We start from the raw sequence: 20991 nt of genomic DNA, 5'->3' as shown, positions 1-20991 counted from the left end.
ATCAATTTGCATATTACTCTTTTATGTATAGAATAGAAATGTGCTCCAATCCTTCTACTTCCAGGGAAAGGGGCAGAAGAGGGTTGCTGAAAGTGATAAGGGAGGCAGCAGGGTGAACTTTTTTTGGAGGGGGGGGAGTTTCCTCCCGATGAGGGGCTTCAAAGGACAGCAGCCTACTTCTGCTACCCTCTGTCTCCAGGACACAATTTCTGATTGGCATCTGGCAGGACAGAGCAGTTGCAGGGACAGGACGGGGAGCACCTTTCTGCATGCAGCTCCCTGGAGAGTCTCCTCCGGCCAAGGAAAGCTTTGTTCTAACCATTTCTCCCAGAGCCAGGGCTGCTGGGTGGTCTGGGGCAGGAGGGCAGAATGGAGGTGGGGCAGGGCAGGGAAGAGCAGGAAGAAGTATGGGGTAGCAGACTGGGGGGTGGGGGAGGGAGAGAGTGAAATCTGTGTGTGTCTGGCGGGAGGGCTGGTGCAGGTTTGGAGGTACTGGGGGAGTAAGAGGGACCAGCATATTCCAGAACAGGGGAAAGGGTCTATGGAATCAGGTGGGGTCTGCAAGGGTGAGTATAGACTAAGTCCCTTCCCCAGACCCTGCCATCCTAGGTGGCCAGTGGGAGGGGCCCATAGCGAGGCCCTGAGCCCCCTTCACTTTGTGTCTGAGGCTCCAGAACACGTGGCCAACACACCCCGCCCCTGCCACCCCGCCGAGGGGCTGCCATTTGAACACATCTGCAGACACATGGGTTGTTTTTAAATTAATGCTTTTTAATTCACTCTGTTTCCCACTTGTCGTTTTTTATTGAAAAGGCGGAATCTGCTGGTGTGTGTTCCTTTGCGGGTGCGGCAGGGTGTTTTCCAAGGGCAGAGATGCTATGAGAGACAGAGACATGGGGATGGGGAATAGTAAACAGGATCAGAGAGTGAGGGACAGGGAGAGATGCACAGGGACAGACACGCGACACCGGGTGCTGTGGACGGGGATAGAGCTTCCTGGCCTGGTGAGAGGGCTCATTAGGGCCTAATGATTAGGCGGAGCAGGGGCTCCGTGGGCACATTCACCCCGTGCGCAGCTCCCAGGCCCGGAGTCGGTGAACTGAAAGCCCTGGATACTTAGCGCTAAGTACACGTGTGCCAACAGCCGTAGAGGAGGCCACGGGCTGGCCACCCCTCCCCCGCCTGCCCCTGCGATCCCGCCCCAGCAAAGGGGCTTTGCTGGCACAGCTGGGGCTGAGCACCCGGGGGAAGGGCGCGCAGGTGGAGAGCCCCTCGGGCCCAGGGGTGGGGGTGGGCCCTCCGCCTCCAGAGTGCCCCCCATGATTACACACTCCAGCACGCGCTGCGGCCAGGATGGCAGGTCGTGAGGGGTTAGGAATTGGACCAGAACTTGGTCCGAGCTCCCCTGGGCCTTGCGCTGAGCGGGCCCTGGCGGCTCGGGCCCCAGCATTTGGATCCTTAGGTTTCTATTATCTTGGCCTCCTGAGCATTCCCGTCTCTGCGAAGATTCCAGACGGGGCTCTCCTTGTATCCTGCCACGGGGAGAGCTGCCTAGAGCTGAGGCCTGGGATGAGGAAGGGGCAGAGTCTGGTGCTCGGCTGTTGGTGATCAGCTTGCCTCTGCCTGGATGTGCCACAGGACCCCAAAAGAGTGACGTTTCTGAGCTTTCATTTGCGCGTCCACACCGTGCACGCCTCCTCTGAGCCGTGGAGTCCAAGGGGAAGGAGAGAGGTGCGAATTCCTCACGTGTAAATGAGGCTTTACACTGAACTGCTAGCCTGACTCAGTGATCTAGTTTTGTGGTTTCAGGAGCCTTTGGCGGGTTGGGTTGGAATGGTGGCGGGGTAGGGTTTTATATTTCTATAGAGGCCCAGTTCACGGGTTGGGGGGCAGCTGACCTGCCCTGATGGGGGCCCAGATCAGGGTGGGGGTCCCCACTGGGGGGGCGGGGCCGACCAGGGCGAGGGTCCGTGGTCGTTGTGGTCTCTGGTCGTACTGCCGTTTGGGTCACTGGGCTTTTAATATATAGGATTCTTTGTAAAAAGCCTGCATCTTTTAATCTATTTGTCCACTTTTTCTTCTATTTAGTTACCTGTCACTCTATTTTATAGAAGTCATCTTAAAGTTTTTATCTGGACTCAATATCTGGCTTATCTGTGGGTCTTCTATTATCTATTTTTTCTTGATTATTGACCAATTTTTCCTGTTTGTCCACCTCATAATTTTTTTTATCAGATGCCAAACTTCTATGTTAAAAACTTAGAGAGAATACAGCTGCTGTTATTTTCCTCTAGAGATAAAAATAGAAAGCAGGGTGAGGGTCAGGGACTGAGCTGGGTTGGGATTGGGTTCTAGTTTCAGTTCATTTCTTATTTCTCTTTGGTCCTTCGTTGTGATTCCTCTGTGTTTTTGATAGAGAGCCAGGATGGTTTCTATCTCCTCGGCCCTGGACATTCAATTCTGCCTTTGAAAGGTTTAAACTCAGATCTTTCGCCTCTTAATCATACAATTTCAAAAATACGGCAAATGTCTTGAGGGGATTGACTGCAAGAAGGATGACTCCTAGGTAGAGATTGTTTTGTATGCACTGGCAGAATGTGGGGAGATTTACTCTCCCTATCAGTCCATCCTTCAGCCTCCTCTGCCACTCCAGAATTCAGCAAATGTCGGTGGGAAAGCTGGCTTTATGTTTGGGGCTCCTCTACATTGCCAACCCATTACACAACTCACATGACTATTAAACATTTCACTGGTTTCTCTTTTCCTGTGGAAAAACCATGCTTGAACAGTCCATGCCCAGAATCAGTAAATGTCACCAGAGAAGAAAACAGCTGGTGAATGTCAGCTCACTTAGTCCAGGCCTCGGAAAAAGAAGATTTATTCAATTGCATTGTCCTTTGGGGGACAATGACTGAACATGTGAAGATGCCAACCTAACAGTCCACACACAAATATCACTGAGGTCTTTGTAGAGGCCTGGACCAGAACAAGCAAGAACATGATTTCAGAGTAAACGAGTGTCACTAGAACGGAGCAAGATGAAGCTTCACGAGCAATACCTTATGTCAGTGAAAAGCAGTAGCAGTACTATACTGAATAAGAATCCAGTTCTAGATCAACCGAAGGACTTGTATGCATGCATATAAGCATAACAAATGGACATAAGACACTGGGGGGTAGGGGAGGCCAGGGGATTGTCAAGGGCGGGGGAAAAAAAAAAGATGTATGTAATACTCTTTGTAATACTTTAAGCAATAAAAAAAATAAAAAGAATCCAGTTCTGTTTTAGCTTGGCCTTGATAAGAGAACTGATTCACTTGATGGAGTAAGTGCCTGGGGTTCTTGAACAACATAAATGTAGAGCTCAGGAGGGCAATAATACACTGTCTGCTAATAGATCAGGCAAGATCCCAGATTTGTGGCAATATGGCACCAGTTTCAAATGTTATATTACATTTAGTCCATTGATCATATTAGGAGAAAAGATGAATGCTGGGATATTATGTAAAAATAATGGTTATTATGTTCATCTTATTTTGATGTTTTACTCATAAAGAGTAAGCTCATTTAGAGACTTGATAAAGGTGCCTTTCATCTTAAGAAAACAGATTTATCAGAAAGCTAGCTAAAAATAAATTGGAGTAGGAGGTATGCACATTTAACTAATTGAAAGCTAGTGTGTGCTAAGCATTGTACTTGGCACTGGTGTAGACAGAAAAGGTGCTAACCCCTTGTTTTGGATTGAATGTTTGCATCTCTCCCTCAGATTCATATGTTGAAGCCCAAACCCCCAATGTGATGGTATTTGGAGGTGAGGCCTTTGTTGTTCCACTTATTTATTCATTCATTAGTTGATTCTTGTATGTGCCCTGACTGGGAATTGAACCTGAAATCTTGGTGCATGGGGATGATGCTCTAACCAACTGAGCTACCATGCCAAGGCTGGAGTTGGGGCCTTTGAAAGATAATCAGGTTTAGATGAGGTCATGACAGTGGAGCCCCCACTGTGGGATTAGTACCCTTATGAGAGAAAACGCAAGATGTCTCTCCCTCTCACCCATACTCTCACATGTGAGGATACAGCAAGAAGGCCATCTGCAACCTGGAAGATGACTCTCACCAGAGCTTGACCAAGCTGGTAGGTACCCTGACCTCGGACTTCCCAGCCTCCAGACTGGGAGAAATAAATATCTGTTGTTTAAATCACCCAGATTACAGTCTTTTTTTATAGCAACCCTAGCAAACTAAGACATCCTGCTCTTGTACCTTTGAAAAGTAAGCCTCATGATGAACTTAAAATGTGATTAAGTAAAAAAAATATATTTTTTTAAGCATCATTTATGAGTACTTAAAAATATTTTTTAAAACTGCAATAATAGGATCCCTTCAGTAAGATTTACTTCCTAGATACTGTTTTGCTAACCTTTATCAAAATAATATATTTTTTTCTATGAGAGCAAAAGTAGTTTTACCATTCCCCTACTGAGTTTAATTTAACTGTCCAGATCCAAATGGGAAAAACATACTATCAAATTTTCAAAATCGGGCAAGCACCATGAGTTCTACAAGCATATTTTTTTCCCCTTCTACTTCTTCAACAAGAGTAGGGTGTCAAGGAGGAGAAATGTGAGAAAACTAAGAAGAAAATAAGGTTCACCCAAGAGAAGCAATAGTGGTGGAGGAAAAAAATTTAAAAGGGACTGAATAGAAGCTATGTAAGACTAGGAAGTAAGACACGAGTGGGAAAGAAAAGAGGTTTTTAGCTTCTATTTCTTTTTTTCAAGTACTTTTCTTTATTTCAGAGGAAGGGAGAGAGAGAGATAGAAACATTAATGAGAATCACCGATTGGCTGCCTCCTTCATGCCCCCTACTGGGGGTCAAGCCCACAACCCGGGTATGTGCCCTTGACCGGAATCGAACCCTAGACCCTTCAGTCCACAGACCTGACACTCTATCCACTGAGACAAGCCAGCGAGGGCTTAGCTTCCATTTCTTCAAAAATAGGCCTCAATAGAGAAAGGAAGTGGGCTAAGGTGGGATAAGCCACACTTCCTCTAAGATCATGATTGAGTCGCCAATATTCATTCTGCCAGGCTGCCTATTGGATGGTATTATACTTATAAATCTTAATTCACAATGAGAAGTATACTTCTTTGCATTGGTTCAAATTTTATTTGTTTCAGCCTTTCATAAAACATACTTCAGACTACTTCCTAGGTTTGCCCCTTGAAGGCCATGGGTTCAATTCCTCCTATAGCTTCGGGGATGGAATAATGAACTGTATGGAACGGAGGCCGTCACTAATAAGTTTTCACATATGCTTTCAGTTTCCAGTGTCCGGGGAAGGGTAAGAAGGTAGCTGTTTCAGGGGAGACTTATACTTGCGATGTCCCAGGTCCGTGCGCGATGTCCATGTCTCTTAATCTGTGAAAACACAAGTCACCTCTTCAGGGCGCACCAGCGGCAGAGGCTTCTTTCTGAGGCCTAGATCTGGGGCAACCCGCTTCCCTACTTCCGGCCCCGCCCCCGCCCCGGCGGTTGCTAGGAGACGTGATGTCACAGGAAGCGAGGCCTGGAATAGGTTAAAACGAGGGGAAGCCCCGCCCCCTCCGCAACCTTAGCTCCCGGTGCTGGCGCTCCAGCTGTTCGTAGGCCTGGGGTTGAGGGTCTGGCCCCCGACAGCCCGCCGCGACCCGGCCGCCGCCGCCGCGTCCGCGGGCCCGCGCCCCCTGCCCCGCCGCCGGGCCGCCGCCGGGCGCGAGCCTCCAGGACGGCTGCCCGTGCTCCGGACCGCGGCCGCCGTTTCCACACCCCGCGCTGCCCGCCACGTCCCCGGGCTCGGCCAGCGGCTCAGCGTGACGGGTGACCTTTCGGAGCCCAGCGCGATGACGGCTCCCGGCTCCAGGCCGGCCCGGCCTCCTGGGCGCCGCGAGCTGCGGCCCGTGCAGGTCCCGCCGCCGCTGCCGCTGCCTCTGCTGCTGCTGCTGCTGCTGCTGCTGGCGGCCGCGGGGCCGGCGCGCGGCTGGGAGAGCGGGGACCTGGAGTTGTTTGACTTGGTGGAGGAGGTGCAGCTCAACTTCTACCAGTTCCTCGGGGTGCAGCAGGTAAGCGGGGCGCCTGCCCGCCCGGCGGCGGCGGCTCCCGGGCAGGACAACGTGCGGGTCGCGGCGCAGAGGAGGGGGTGGGGCGGCTCGACCCGGTTCCTCCGCGGGAGCCGGCGCCGCGGCCGCGCTCGGCCCTCCCGGGCTCCACCGCCTCCTCCCCCGGCCGGGGTCTGCTGGCCTCGGAAGGACTTGTTCTCAGGGCCTCGCCGCCCTGCCCCCCTTCTCAGGTTGCGGTCTCAGCTTCAGGCTGGACGGCGCCGCCAGCCGGGGCGGTTCTACCCTCCCTTTCCTCTGCCATCCGGAGAGACCCTTCCACCCCGCTGTGCAGGAAGAAAAAGAAGGAAGAGTGGTGTGTGGGAAAGAGTAGTCATGTCTCACTGCAAAGTTGCACCTTCCCAGTGACACTTATCCTCGTGCTATTTTAGCTGCCTCCATTGCTCCGCCTTTCCGGGGGGTGGGGGGTGGGAGTGCGCTTTGGTCGGCGCCTGCCTGGCAGTTCTCCTGGCACCGTACTTGGGCATCTTTAGCCTGTTGGGTAGGGGTTGGGATCACAGCTGAGAAGTCTGGAGGTAGTTGAAGCTACCTTGTCGGTCCTAGAACCCATACAAGGAAATAGTAAGTTTTGGGGGGCAGTAGAGGCACTTGAGCTGCTAAAGGAAGAGAGTTGCCCAACCAGTAGCGCAGGGTGATGTCTTTTTCTTTTGTTTCCTTTTTTTTTTACCTTGGGACTTTAACCTGTAAAGTCCGTTTGTTGCCCTGTACTTCTTTCTCCCTGTGAGTGGTCAGTGAGGAAAGATAACTAGTCTTTGTCTGAATCATACTGCCAAGAAGATGACATATGGGGTGAAAGACAGGATTTCACACGATCTGACTGAGCCCGGCATAAAGTGCTTTGAATAATTATGGGGTTAAAAAAGAAAAAGGTATACCAACAATTCTCATTCAAGGTACACTTCACATGACTAGATATGCCCTTTGTATGTGAACTATTGAACTTAACACTACATGGAAAATTACTTTTCAGTTAAATATAATTGAATATAAAATTGTTGCACTATGATTTTAACGAATTTTATTTTTTGTAAGAGTTACTAAAGTATAAGCATTCACACTTCAAATTCATAGGTGCAAACAATTATGTACTGTCTGTATTCATTAGCTTCCCGCTCATAGACAAATATATCTTTTTACGGAGTAAATGATGATGCAACATGTGCAAAAATCAGTGAAAATAACTAAAGGCTTTTAAGAATGCCTTTAACATTGATAATATTTGTTAGAACTTATCATGATTGGTTAAATTCTGTAGCTAGAAAAAGTCTTATACATAACCTATCCAAAGATCTTGAAGATGCTTTCCAGTTATTCATGGAAAATTAAGCCCCTTTAAGAGAATACAAAAATTTAGTAGCAGTAGTTTAAATTTCAGATCATGTAATTTAGCTTGCATGTGAACTCTCATAGAATTTTTGTTTATAATTTCACGCAATTTAATTTGCAGAGTTAGGCAGTGTGGAACAACCAGAGCACTTAACTATGTGGGCAAAGATGGAAAATAAAGAAGCATAGATGATCAAGAACATTCTATGTTTAGGTAGAATTTGAAAAGGATCCAGAAAATTGTTTTAATTTGTGTTTCTCTACCCAGCCATGTCAGAAGAGATTTTATTCTTCCTAAGCAGAGAAACTGATGGTAACTAGTTCTCTACGTTACACTGAATCTTAATTTTCTTGGAAGACTTTCAGAGGACCAGAAATTTGTTAAGACACAAATGCAGCCTGTCATTTGTCTCTTAATGTGTAATTTTCAGGCCAGAGCCAACCAATCTTTTGGTGATTAGCCAGATATGAGGGACCAGGACAAAGTAGGTTGGTTACTCAGAGTGGTGACCTGGCTCTATACACTCATCAGCTTTGTCGTCCATTCAACAGAAATTTATTTGACATCTACTACATTTTAAGCACTGGGAGTTGGCTGGTGTATAAAATAAAACCTGTAGCCTTATGAAACTCACAATTTAGTAGGGGGGAAACATATAATAAAAGGCTAATATGCAAATCGACCAAACGGTGGAGCAACCGGTTACTATGACATGCACTGACCACCAGGGACAGACGCTTAATGCAGGAGCTGCCCCCTGGTGGTCAGTGAGCTCCCCCTGCTCAGCCAGAAGCCAGGCTCACAGCTGGCGAGCGCAGCGGCGCTGACGGGAGCCTCTCCCGGGGCAGTGCTAAGGATGTCCTACTGACATCCCCAGGGAGTGGGCCTATGCCATCAGTCGGACATCCCCCGAGTGCTCCCGGACTGTGAGAGGGTGCAGGCCAGGCTGAGGGGACCTCCCCTCCCCTGCTCCTCCCCCCCCCCCCCCCGCCCCCAGTGCATGAACTTTGTGCATTGGGCCTCTAGTAGTAATATAACCAAACAAGTAAATATACATGTCAGATGGTCAGAGAAGGCCTCTAAAGGAAATAAGGGAGTGAGCCAGGTGGGGGAGTGGAAGAGCATTTGAAGAAGGCAGACAGTTGAGTACCAAGACCTTGAGGCAAGAGCTTGGATAGAATCTGAGGAACAGCAAGGCAGCCAGTGTGTGTGGAGTAGGGTGAAAGAGAATAGTGATAGGAGATGAGATCAGAGTCATGGGGTTAGGGGAAGATCTTGTAGGGCTTTGTAAGACATTATAAGGACTTTGGCGATTCATTATAAGTAAGTTGGGATCTCATGGGGGGAGGGGTGGGCATCGAACAGAAAGAGGTACATGGTTTGACTTAAATTTAAAATAACACTTTGTGTTGAGGATCCTCTGTATGTACGTCATTAGTTATTTAGAAGGATAATTATGGTGTAGAATGTAGATCAGTGATGGCGAACCTATGACATGAGTGTCAGAGGTGACAGGCGAACTCATTTTTTTGGTTGATTTTTCTTTGTTAAATGGCATTTAAATATATAAAATAAATATCAAAAATATAAGTCTTTGTTTTACTATGGTTGCAAATATCAAAAAATTTCTATATGTGACATGGCACCAGAGTTAAGTTAGGGTTTTTCAAAATGCTGACACGCCGAGCTCAAAAGGTGTAGATGTAGATTGTACCTGGGTGGATGTTAAGTAGTCAGATTTAGAATTTAATTGGAAAATACAGCTAGCAGGATTTTATTGATTGTTTGAATGTGGGATGTGAGAGAAAAAAGAATTGAGGCTAATTAAGCTTTTGGTGTCAGTAATTGAATAAATATTTGTGTAATTTCAGTTGCCACTTACTAAGATGGAATCCCTGGCATTAGATGGTAATTTGAAGCCAAACAACTGGGCAAGTTCACCAGGGGAGTGAATGTGAAGAGAGAAAAGAGAGGTCTGGGAGCTAAGTATTGGAGATTCCAAACTTTTACAGTCAGGGGGATGGAGAGGAGCCTGCAAAGGAGATGGAAACAGAACAGCCAGTAAAGTAGGAGGCAAATCAAGAAAATACTGTCACTTTCAAATCAAATAAAGAAGTATTTTAAAGAGGAGAACGTGATCAGCTGGGTTAAATACTGATGATAATTCAAATAAGATGAGCTCTGAGAATTGGCTGTTCAGTGTAATGGTGTGGAGGTCATTGGCTACCTCAGCAAAAGCTGTTTCAGTGGAGTGGTGAGGTCAGTGTCTGGGTTCAGGAGAGAAGGAAGGGGAAGAATTGGAGACAATTAATACAAAAAAATTTTTGAGATGGTTATACCCCAAACTAGAAGCCAGGGATGATAGTGACTGGATGTGGCATTCATTTTGTCCCCTTTTTCCCAAGTTTAAGATATTTAGCTCAGTTACTCCATAAACTCTCTAATTAGAATAATCGATTACCTTAAGAGCTTGGACCTGACCACTTTCTGATTAACAACCTTGGGCAAGTTAGTTGCCTCATTTTTAGGACATATGGTATCTTCTTTAGGTAATGTTTTTTATATGGCTTTTATAGCCCTCATACAGTGAAGGAATCTCTTTCTTTGTATTCCTGGATTTCAAATTCATAGGAAATTCAATTTGGATATTGCATCTTTTTTTTTTTTTTATTTTAATTCTCACCTAGCCATTGATTTTTAGAGAAAGTCGAAGAAAGGGAAGGACAGAGAGAAATATCGATGTGTGAGAAACACATGGGTTGGTGCCTCCTGCATGCTCCCTACCAGGGCGGGGGCTGGGGAGGAGCCTGCAACCTAGATGTGTGCCCTTGACCAGAATCGAACCTGGGACCCTTCATTCCATAGGCCGATGCTCTGTCCACTGAGCCAAACTTGCAAAGGCAGATATTGCATCTTTTCAGAGGAAATAAGGTGAAAGATTAGGAGAGTGTAGGAAAAAGGATGTGTTACTGAAATATCTTTCATTTGTAACTTACATTCTAGGTCCCCACACAGTAGTTGTATTTCCTCTAACAACTGTTCCTTGGACACCTGTATTTCTTGTGGGGTCAATGGCAATTCTGTGTTTTTTTCATGTCTATTTGGGCCATGACTTTCTTTATACTTTGTGCAGTATTCTAGCCAGCAATACGTCACATTTATTTTTTTTTTTTAAATTTGTGACTTGAAATTGTGACAAGCTAAGTTATTTTAAATGTTTCAGTGTTTACTTTCTGATGAAATCAGAGTAATCTCTTTGGTGCCAGTCAGCAATTACTGATTCCTACTAATAGAGCTAGAAAATGTGCTCCTTTCTCATAAAAATTTTTATAACTGCATCCTTACATTTAAATGAATGCTGGAACTTGGTTTTAGAAGAAGAAAAGCTATTGCTATGTGCTTATAAAATATTGGATTTTAATTTTTAATCAGAATGAATAAAGCTTTTACACTCTTTCAATCTATATTTCAAATGTACAGACTAAGCAGCCTGTTTAAGGGAGGGACAATTACTGCCCAGCCATCCCATAATCAGGTGGTGAGGGACTTCCCTGAAGAAACTGCTATCTCCTGACATATCTCTTCCATTTCTCCAAGGAGGAATGAGTGACTTTGTTGGAGGGTGATTGCCTTTGGTCTGTTTTTCTTGATTGGAGAGAGCTAATTAGTCAAAAAGCTCTAAACCGTGGTAATCAGTCTCTTCTCTGTCCCAAACCAGTAAGGCAGTTATCCTAGACCTAGACAGACTTTCTCTCCAGTGTTTCATACTGTTCATAGGAAATGTGTGCTGTCTCAAAGTCTGGACTGGAGCGGGGAGGGCAAACATTGCTAGCGAGCCCATTTGGCCCCTATACCTAATCTAAATTCTTTGGTAGCTTTTCAGCCATAAATGTGTTATTTGATTTCTGTCTGCCTGATTTCTGATTTCTGTCTCAGTTTTTTTGGATGGGAAAAAGTATGAAGTCATTAATGGGGCTTCTCAAACCCAGTCATAGTCCTTTCTAAAAATAAAGATGAAGATCTCTTTCATCATTGACTGGTGAGCCTGTCCTGTGATTATCAATTATCTACAATGATTCTTATTGTGGATTCCACTGAGCTTGTGGTATTAGTTGAATATAGTCCAGTCTTTCTTCAGTGAGTCTGTTCCCCTATAAATCAATGTCGTGTAACAACAGCTTCCCCATTTTCATTGTGGAGTCCAAAATTATTTGTTAATTTGGAGTGAGGGAGAGATATAAAATCTGGAATGGTAGATAACTTTCCAGTCATTTATATTGCTGATGTAGGCATATCATGTGTAGAGTTAGAGCTGAGTAAATACTTATTTAATTATATATACCTTTCCATCAAATTGGGTAATCATAAAATTGATTTTCTGATGTCCACATTATTAAAGATTTTTTTAAAATATATTTTATTGATTTTTTACAGAGAAGAAGGGAGAGGGATAGAGAGTTAGAAACATCGATGAGAGAGAAACATTGATCAGCTGCCTCCTGCACAACCCCCACTGGGGATGTGCCCGCAACCAAGGTACATGCCCTTGACCGGAATCGAACCCGGGACCCTTTAGTCCGCAGGCCGACGCTCTATCCACTGAGCCAAACCGGTCAGGGCTAATGTCCACATTATTTAGTGGAGGTTGCCTGGGCATATTTTATGGAGCAAGGCAAATCTATTGTGAAAATTTTACCTATAATCCAGAGCTGATAGAACAGAAATCCTCTTATGGTCCTGGGGATCTGTTTGTAAGTCAGTCATTATTGGGTCTATTTGGGCAGTAATAGCATTAGTTAATTTCACCCAGAATTAAAAACATTTCCAAAACCTTTCTTGTATTGAGATGTGCAGTGAATCTCTGATTGGGTGAAGAAGGAAGCTATAGTCAAATATCTTCAAAAGTCTTTATTTCATCAAAACACTTAATTTTGAAAGCCTAATCCTATACTGATGAATATAAAAATATGATTGCTGTGTTTTAAGTTACATCTTAGTGTTTCATTTTAAGAGCTAAATATTTGGTTTTTACATTTACTGAAATTTGTGTGTAAGAGTGTCATTAGGATTTCATTAGAAATTTAATTGAGAATTTGTCTCATTCCCATCCTTCTTAATACTAAATTAAAGTTAGGAGTAATTCACTTATTCAAGTGAATACCATCATCCAGCAACTGGAATCTCATATGTAATCACACATGTTGCCTGATTCCCTCATGTTAGAGAGAGTATGTGTATAAAACAATATGCTTCATTAATAGATGGCTGCACATTATAGTTCCAGTGAGTTGTAAGCATAAAACTCTGTGCAGCTGCACAGTTAGTTAATATAATTTGAATTAAATATTAAAGGTAAAAGTCTAAAATCACAAATTAAATAAAGGGCATGTCATAGTATAAGCAGCAGTATTAAAATGCCACTAAGAACAAACACTAGGATTAAAAAAGGGAGTAATTTCCTCAGTTAAATTCTGGAATACAGGGTTGGGCAAAGGTAGGTTTACAGCTGTAATACAAATAAATAATACAATAATTAATAAATAATGCAAGAATAAACTATTTTGCATACTCATAACTGTAAGCCTACGTTTGCCCACACCTGTAATACAACTCCTGATTATATAAAGTGCAAGAATTTTGAAAAGCTACATGAGACCCTTCTGTGGCATGTATTGTGAGCTGTAGTCAAAATGATTTAACACCAGATAAGTCATTTTTATCATTTACTGGAAAGATGTGAACAGACCGTAGAGAAATCCCAGGGTCCACTGACATGCCTGCTAAGGAAGGCAGAGACATCTCATTTCTAGCCATTACTTAAGGACTTTATACCCTTAAAATGGATTAGGTTAAGAAAGCCATCCCAGGACTAATTGAATTTATACATAACCAAGAAGCCTCTGATATTTTGGATTTTTTTTAATTGCACATCTTATTAGCAGTTATTTTCAATGACCATACTTTTAGTTAACAGATAAAAGACTAGTAACTAGGTTCTTCTTTACTTTTAAGTAGTGTTTTGGGGTTAATAGGTGGAGATTAAACTTGATTTAAGGAAGTTAATATGTATGTATAATGTAGGATCATTGGAAATTGTGATTTTACTTGGAGTAAAGTATATCATATCAGATATTGTTTTTATATGGATCTTTTTACCTGTGATAGGAAATAGACTTCCTGTGTTTAAATAAAGTGTTTTAGTTGAGATATTTTATAAAGTTCAAATAATTGCCATCCTATGCTGTTCTATAGTAAGTAGTTATACAGAATAATGTGTGACATTTTGTATCACACCTTTGAAAGTATAATAAGGCTTAACTTAGGGTAAATTAGATTGATCTTGAAATTAGTTATTGTGGAAAGCTTTATAGATTTTCAGCAATGCTGCCATCTCTCAAACATCATTGAAACTTCTTATTTTAAATTGCCTTCAAAGCATTTTACCCTCATTAATAGTAAATCTTTTAAGATGGATTTGATATTTGTCTAAAGCTAATAGTCATTTGGAACTAAATTTGGTGACTGAATTGGGTTAGCAAGCTTGGGTAAATACAATTTGAATTGATAAAGAGATCTAAATATAAATTTCACATACGGCTCATAAACTGGTTTGAGGACTGCTCAAAGAAGAGTTCCAGAGAAGTTTAGAGGGATATCAATGTGACGTAAATTTATAGCCTTACAAAGTAACTGAATATATTTCAGTAAATAACTTTTGGAGTACTTATTACTTTGTGGGTAGCAACTTTTTATTACCCACAAGAGAAAAATATACAAATAAAAATTATCTTAATTTTAGAGAAGTGAGAAAATATTGAGCTAGAATGGTGATTTTCAACCTTTTTTTATCGCAGAGCACACATAAACTACTAAAATTCCAAGGCACACCAAAAAATATACTGTATTTTTGCTGATCTGACAAAAATAGGTATAATTTTGATTCCTTCACACCAGATGGCTATTGTGTTGGCTGTTATCACCTTTTTATTTGACAGTTGAAGGGAAAAAAGGTCAGTTCCCTGACTAAATAAATAGGTATTGCATGTTTTAAAATTTTTTGCGGCACACCAGTGTGCCTGCTGTGGCACACTGGTTGAAAATCGTGGAACTAGAAGAAAATATTGTAATTATCTGCCTGCTTTTTAAAAAAAACCACATTTTTAAAAATATGTTTTTATTGCAGAGAGAGAGAGAGAGAGAGAGAGAGAGAGAGAAGGAGAGAGAGAGAGAAGGAGAGAGAGAAAGAGAGAGAGAAAGCTGCCTCCCATACGCACCCCAACCAGGGACCGAGCTCGCAACCTGGGCTTGTGCCCCGACCTGGAATCACACCGTTGACCTTTCAGTGCATAGGATGATGCTCAACCAACTGAGCCACACCAGCCAGGGCTATCTGCCTGCATTTAATATTAAAAACAGGTATCACAAAAATATTCATTATATAATATTTCCATAATAAAGTTATTTAGAGCAGAGTGGCAGAGGAACCAGAATAAATGTTAGGGATAGAGTTGGTAGCTGAATATACCACTGAGGGAGAAAATAGGCAATTCACAGGGAGAGGGAAGTGTACATTGAAAAAAAAAAGCATAAATACAAATATAAATAGTAATGGAGTAATATCTCCATCTTGTGGCGTGCTTTGGATATTGTCATTAAAAACATCAAGGGGTTGTATTTTTGCAACTGTAGGCATAAATAAGAATAAAATATGAGTCACATGCAAATAAAATATGGGTCAGATTTTTTTCAGTGTTTTGAAAGGACCTTTAAGACCAAGCTGCCCACCTGGTGTGCTGCAAGCAACTGTGCTGATGTAGTGATGCCCTCCCTTGATGGCCTTAGCAGTTTACTCCAGTGTGTCTCACAATGATTTTTTTTCCCCAGAAAAATTTAAAAAAAAAAAATAATATATATATATATATATATAAATGATTTGTCTTATCAAAATTTTTGCTATATTAAAGATCCTTATTAGCTCTCATAGAAGCAAAAGAATCTGGATATAAAAGGAATGAAGATGTGGTTGATGAATTAGCATCCCTAAGTTACTTGATTACATACTCTGGATGGTGGAATGACCATTAAATATTACCATAGTTTGCATTAACTTAAAGGAATACTTCAATGATGTGTAACAATCCTCTGTGTAAAGAGAATACAAATGACTTTGGAATACATATATATACAAATTCTGAGTGCCTAAAGTAATGTTTTTTTACATAAGAGATAAGGTAATATGTAATTTCTAAATCATGACTGACGTATTTCAGATTTTTTAAAATATATTTTTATTGATTTCAGAGAGGAAGGGAGAGGGGGAGAGAGAGATAGAAACATCAGTGATGAGAGAGAATCATTGATTGGCTGCCTCCTACACTCCCCCCTATTGGGAATTAAGCCCACAACCCAGGCACATGCCCTTGCCCGGAATCGAACCTGGGACCGTTCAGTCCGTAGGCTGACGCTCTATCCACTGAGCCAAACCAGGTAGAGCTATTTTAGATTTTTGATAGATGACAGATTTTTTTAAGGCATTGATCTCCCTAGAGCAGCATTGTGCAGTAGATATGTAATACAAGCCACATATATAATTTTAAATTTTCTAAAAGCTGCATTTAAAAATGTAAAAAAGAAACAGGTGAAGTTAATTTTAACATTTAATGTATCAAAATATTATTTCAACATGTAGTCACATTTTTATATATTATTGAGGCATTTCACATTCTAGCTTTTTTACTAAGCCTTCAAAATTTTATATGTATTTTGCATTTATACTTTTAGTACACTTCAATTTAGAGACCAAGTTTTGATTGAAAATACTTGATCTGTATTGAGATTTTTATAGAATGTGTAGCTAATAAGTAGATTAATATATCCAAACTAGAGGCCTGGTGCACAAAATTTGTGCACTTGTGGGGGAGTCCCTCAGCCCACCCTGCGCCCTCTTGTAGTCCGGGAGCCCTCAGGAGATGTCCAACTGACGGCTTAGGCCCACTCCCCATGGGCCTTAGATGTCAGTCGGACATCCTTAGCGCTGCTGTGGAGGTGGGAGAGGCTCCTGCCACCACCACTGCACTTGCCAGCCGTGAGCCTGGCTTCTGGCTGAGCGGCGCTCTCCCTGTGGGAGCACACTGACCACCAGGGGAAAGCTCCTGCATTGAGTGTCTGCCCCTTGGTGGTCAGTGCGTGTCATAGTGACTGGTCATTCCGCTGCCGGGCCGAAACTAGCTCTCTGACATCCCCCAGGTGTGCAGAATTGTGAGAGGGTGCAGGCCAGGCCGAGGGATCCCAGCATTGCACTATTGGGGCTGGGGAGGGACTGCAGGGGGGCTCCAGGGCATGTATGACCCATCTCGCTCAGTCCCAATCAGCTGGACCCCAGCAGCAAGCTAACCTACCAGTCAGAGCACCTGCCCCCTGGTGGTCAGTGCACGTCATGGCGAGCAGTTGAGCAGCCTTAGCATATCATTAGCATATTAACACTTTGATTGGTTGAATGGCCAACCGGATGACTAGACACTTAGCATATTAGGCTTTTATTATATAGGATTCTTCCAAGCTGAAGAATCAACTCCATACTTTCCAGTAATTGAATCAAGTATTATTTTAAAATTTGAAGATCAACTAATAAAATAAAATTAAAAATTTGGTTTTTGACTTGCCTCACACATTTAGAGTGCTTAGATATGGCTGTTGGCTACCACACTGAATAGCACAGGCTTAGAGAATTAACATTCCTCTCTTGTATAGATATATAGATACTAGAGGCCCAGTGCACAAAATTCATGTATGGGTAGAGTCCCTAGGCCTGGCCGGCGATCAGGGCCGATCAGGGCCTTCCTTCCCCCGGCTGCCAACTGCTGGCTGGGGCCTTCCTTCATTCCGTGCCATCCCCTGGTGGTCATAGCGAGTGGTTGAACTCCCAGTCGGTCGAACTCCCGAGGGGACAATTTGCATATTAGCCTTTTATTACATAGAGAAGATATATCTAAATATTTTTGAATCACTGATTACTGTTTCTATTTTGTCAGATATAGTTTGTAGTCTCCTTCTTCTTCTTCTTCTTCTTCTTCTTCCTTCTTCCTTCTTCCTTCTTCCTTCTTCCTTCTTCCTTCTTCTTCCTTCTTCTTTAAATTTTTAACCCAGTGTAGTTTTTGTTGTTTTGTTTTAGATTGTTCCGATTGTGCTAGATATCAGCTTTCTAGTTAATTATCTGTACGTTTTGTCCTTCCTTTAATTTTTTACCTGTAAAGGCTATTGGTATAGGTCACACTGCTCTTCTAGGGACAATAGGTTCTGAATGTGTATAGAGGCCTGTCTGCAAAGGTTGTTTTCAGGCAAACAATTTAATTCAAATTGGTCATTTACTTTTGCTGATTTGCCTGTTGTATTTCATAATTCTTAAAATGTTATTAACATTAGGCCTTTAAGGGTGCTTTGACCAAGAATACACCAGAGTTCCTACTTTGTAATTTTAACTTTGAGGTTGCACATTCTCCCTATTTAGTCTGAAATTCATCCATCAAATATATTGCTAGCAGTAAATATTCACTGTATTCTCTACTACCATCTACTTTTATTGTTATAAATAATATCTTTAATTAAGTGATTTTAAAAAGAGATTCCCAAATGCAGTTCCATTTGTGTGCCAGTCTTTGAATTCTGTATAATATCAATCAGGGACTCCAGCCATCCTTTTTTAATAACCACCTCTGCCACTTCTACATGTACTGCTTCCTAGTAAGTACTGCTTCCCTTTAGAATGAATAATTAATTGCCAGATATTTTGCCTTTGCCTTTTGTAATTTCATAAGCAACTGAAGGAAAAAATGTAGATTTTAACAGTGATGGTTCTTATACCTAGCTACTATTGTTTTAGATAGTCCTGGTATAAGAAACAAATTGAACTGGGGTCAGAGGGGTTAAAAATTCAATGCTGAGAGGGAAAACAACAAAAACAAAAGTTGAAGAACCTGAATAATAGAATCCTGAAGTTGGAGAGACTGTACCAGTATCTAACCTATTTACTCTTAATAAGAATGTCTTCTTTAACCCTCCCAGCAGTTAGTCATTCAGCCTTTTTTATTTATGTCTAATAATGAGGGTTGGGAACTAACCTGTTAAGTCTTTAGATAATAGTACTCAGTAGAAATTTTGTTCTTATGTAAAGCCAAAATCATAATTCTCGTATCTACTTTCATCTTCATTTGCAGTCCTCTTTTGAAAAACACCGGAATATATATTCCCTCTAAATTATTTTTCTGAAATGCCTTAAAGTAAAATGCACAAGGGAAATAATTACTTGTTCATTCTCTGCACAACAGTGGGGTTATTTAAAAATAATCATGGTTCCTTGTATAGCGATTATACCTCAATAAAGTTGTTTAAAAAAATACAAGCAACTGCCCATTATACAGTAGTCCTTTAATACTTGTTGAAAGAATGATAATATGTCCATTGCATGGTTATTTTCTCCCCCACATCTTTGTGAATTTTATAAACAAGAGATTGATATGAAAAAAAAAAAAATACTGGCAAGCTGAGGGGCCTTCTTGGTTTCATGGTCTTTAGATAAGTCCACCGTAGAGTGATCCAGGCCGCTATTGTTATAGTTTCTTGGAGCAACACTAAGCATGTTTCTAGGTTACAATAAATAATGCCCTGAGCTCATCAAAGTCAACCTTAGGAAATTTCTGGAAGTTGAAAACTTAAGATGACTTGGGGTATGCCCGCTTTCATAATATGGACCAAATGATTAATTTAATTAAAACTGTACTCAGAAATTATTATAGACTCTTAAGGCAGGACCTAAGTGTACAGTTTGCAGGGTGTGTCTGCTTCAAGTCTATCATTGTGATATAAACATGTTTTAGACTTTTAGACTATTATTGAAGAAATTATATACAGGTGGTTAAACTTGAAGGAAAGTATTTTTCTTTCATAATTAAAGCATTATATTTTTTTAGGTAGAATTTTAGTTTTCAGGTTCATCTTTAGTGGGAGTTTCTCTTTTTTTATTCACCGCTCCCTAGGGGGTTTATTGTGGCTTTTACTCCTTTCCCTGACAGACTAGACAAGAACTAGGTCTTCTATAGGCAGCTTAGGGCTCCCTCCTGAGGTTATATTGAGGCCATTGCAGAGCCAGATACCAAACCTGCAAATCCTTTGGCCTCATCTCAGCTGTGAGACTTAAACCTTTGCCTCTTAACATCTCAGATCCATAATATCTTTGTAAGTTGTAGCCTCAGGCAGTGGCCTCACTTTTTACACTTTTTTCCACAGGTGGTAGAGTCCCACTGCAACCATTGATTACAAGCCTAGAGCCTGGTTCTGAGCCCAGGCCTTTTGTAGGCTTCGTTTAGTCCCCATTACTATATGAGCCAAACTTCTCATTTCTTCTGCTGCTTGTAGGTGGGGGGCTCAGTAGACTTGTAACTTAAGCTCTATTTGTGGGTACAAAAGTTTCCATTTGTTTTTGTCTACAGAGATATTTAGCTAGCTTTTTTTTTTTTTAAATCATGGCTTTATGTTTATAATTTTCTCTCTTTAACTTTTATCACTAGTACATATTAGTACATGTTTGGAGTGAGGTTTTGGAGGAAGTCCCCCAAGTACTTGGAGTGCTCTTTTACCCTGGAATAGTTATTAAAGCCGCATTTCTTTTGTAATAACTATTATTTTTAAATTCCCATTTTCCTATTACCTCAGAACTTTTTATCTAGAAGTATAGTCAGGCCTATTATTCACAGCTATAAGAGGCTGTTACTTAAGCATTGAAAGAGATAGTAAACCATTTAATTCAGTCCATATCCATATTTGTCCACTATTCTGAGACTTATCCCAGTTTGGGTGCTAAAACAGGAGAGTAACATTTCTGAAATAATCAGATCTCACCAGGTTTTGATAATGGTAATAAGTAGATCCATGATCATAGAATGACATATATGGCCTTGCTAGTGGAGATGCCCAGAGGAGTCCTGAACTCTGTCTTGAGCCTAATTAGAAAAATATGCCAGTGGAGGAGATAGATATTAAAACTCAGGTACATGTCAGAAAAACCATTCCTGGAGGAAATGAATGGATCTGAAGTTAAATTATATGTAGGCAATTTCATGTTGACTCTGAAAGTAAATACCATTCAGAAACCTCTTAGGAAGACTTTCGCTTTCTGGGCTTATATTATGTTCTCTTATATTCAGTCTTTAAAGATTCACAAAACAAAGCATAGGACAATGAGGGTTAACTGCCATGAAAACCATTTCAATAAGCAATGTGATGGGCAATACTAATATCATATAATTTTAGTGGATATTAGCTTCAATGAAATGAGTGAAAAAACTTCAAGCAGTTTATAGAGTCGTATTTGGAATGTACTTTAAATTATTTATTTTAAGGAAAAGTATCCTGTTCATGTTTACTAGAAAAGATAAAAGGTCCTTTCATTTTAAACGCAGTTTTTAAATATAACCAGTTTACATTATATATGAGGAACATATTTATTTTGT

The 20991-nt window shown here is 41.7% G+C and overlaps 1 protein-coding gene across 1 annotated transcript in view; it reads left to right on the top strand.

Annotated features, from left to right (window-relative positions):
- Positions 1-5655: 5655 nt before the first annotated feature.
- The window catches only part of DNAJC1 (DnaJ heat shock protein family (Hsp40) member C1), a 213014-nt gene continuing 197678 nt past the window's right edge, over positions 5656-20991 (top strand). The window contains exon 1 of the mRNA XM_081103978.1: positions 5656-6105. Within this exon, the coding sequence (XP_080960104.1) occupies positions 5887-6105 (219 nt within the window). The 5' untranslated portion in view covers positions 5656-5886. The remainder of the gene's footprint in view (positions 6106-20991) is intronic.

This window comes from Myotis nattereri, assembly GCF_964212035.1.
Source record: "Myotis nattereri genome assembly, chromosome: 1".
Classification (NCBI taxonomy): Eukaryota; Metazoa; Chordata; class Mammalia; order Chiroptera; family Vespertilionidae; genus Myotis; species Myotis nattereri.
The sequence above is the reverse complement of the archived record's forward strand: the minus strand, read 5'-3'. Positions and strand labels throughout refer to the sequence as shown.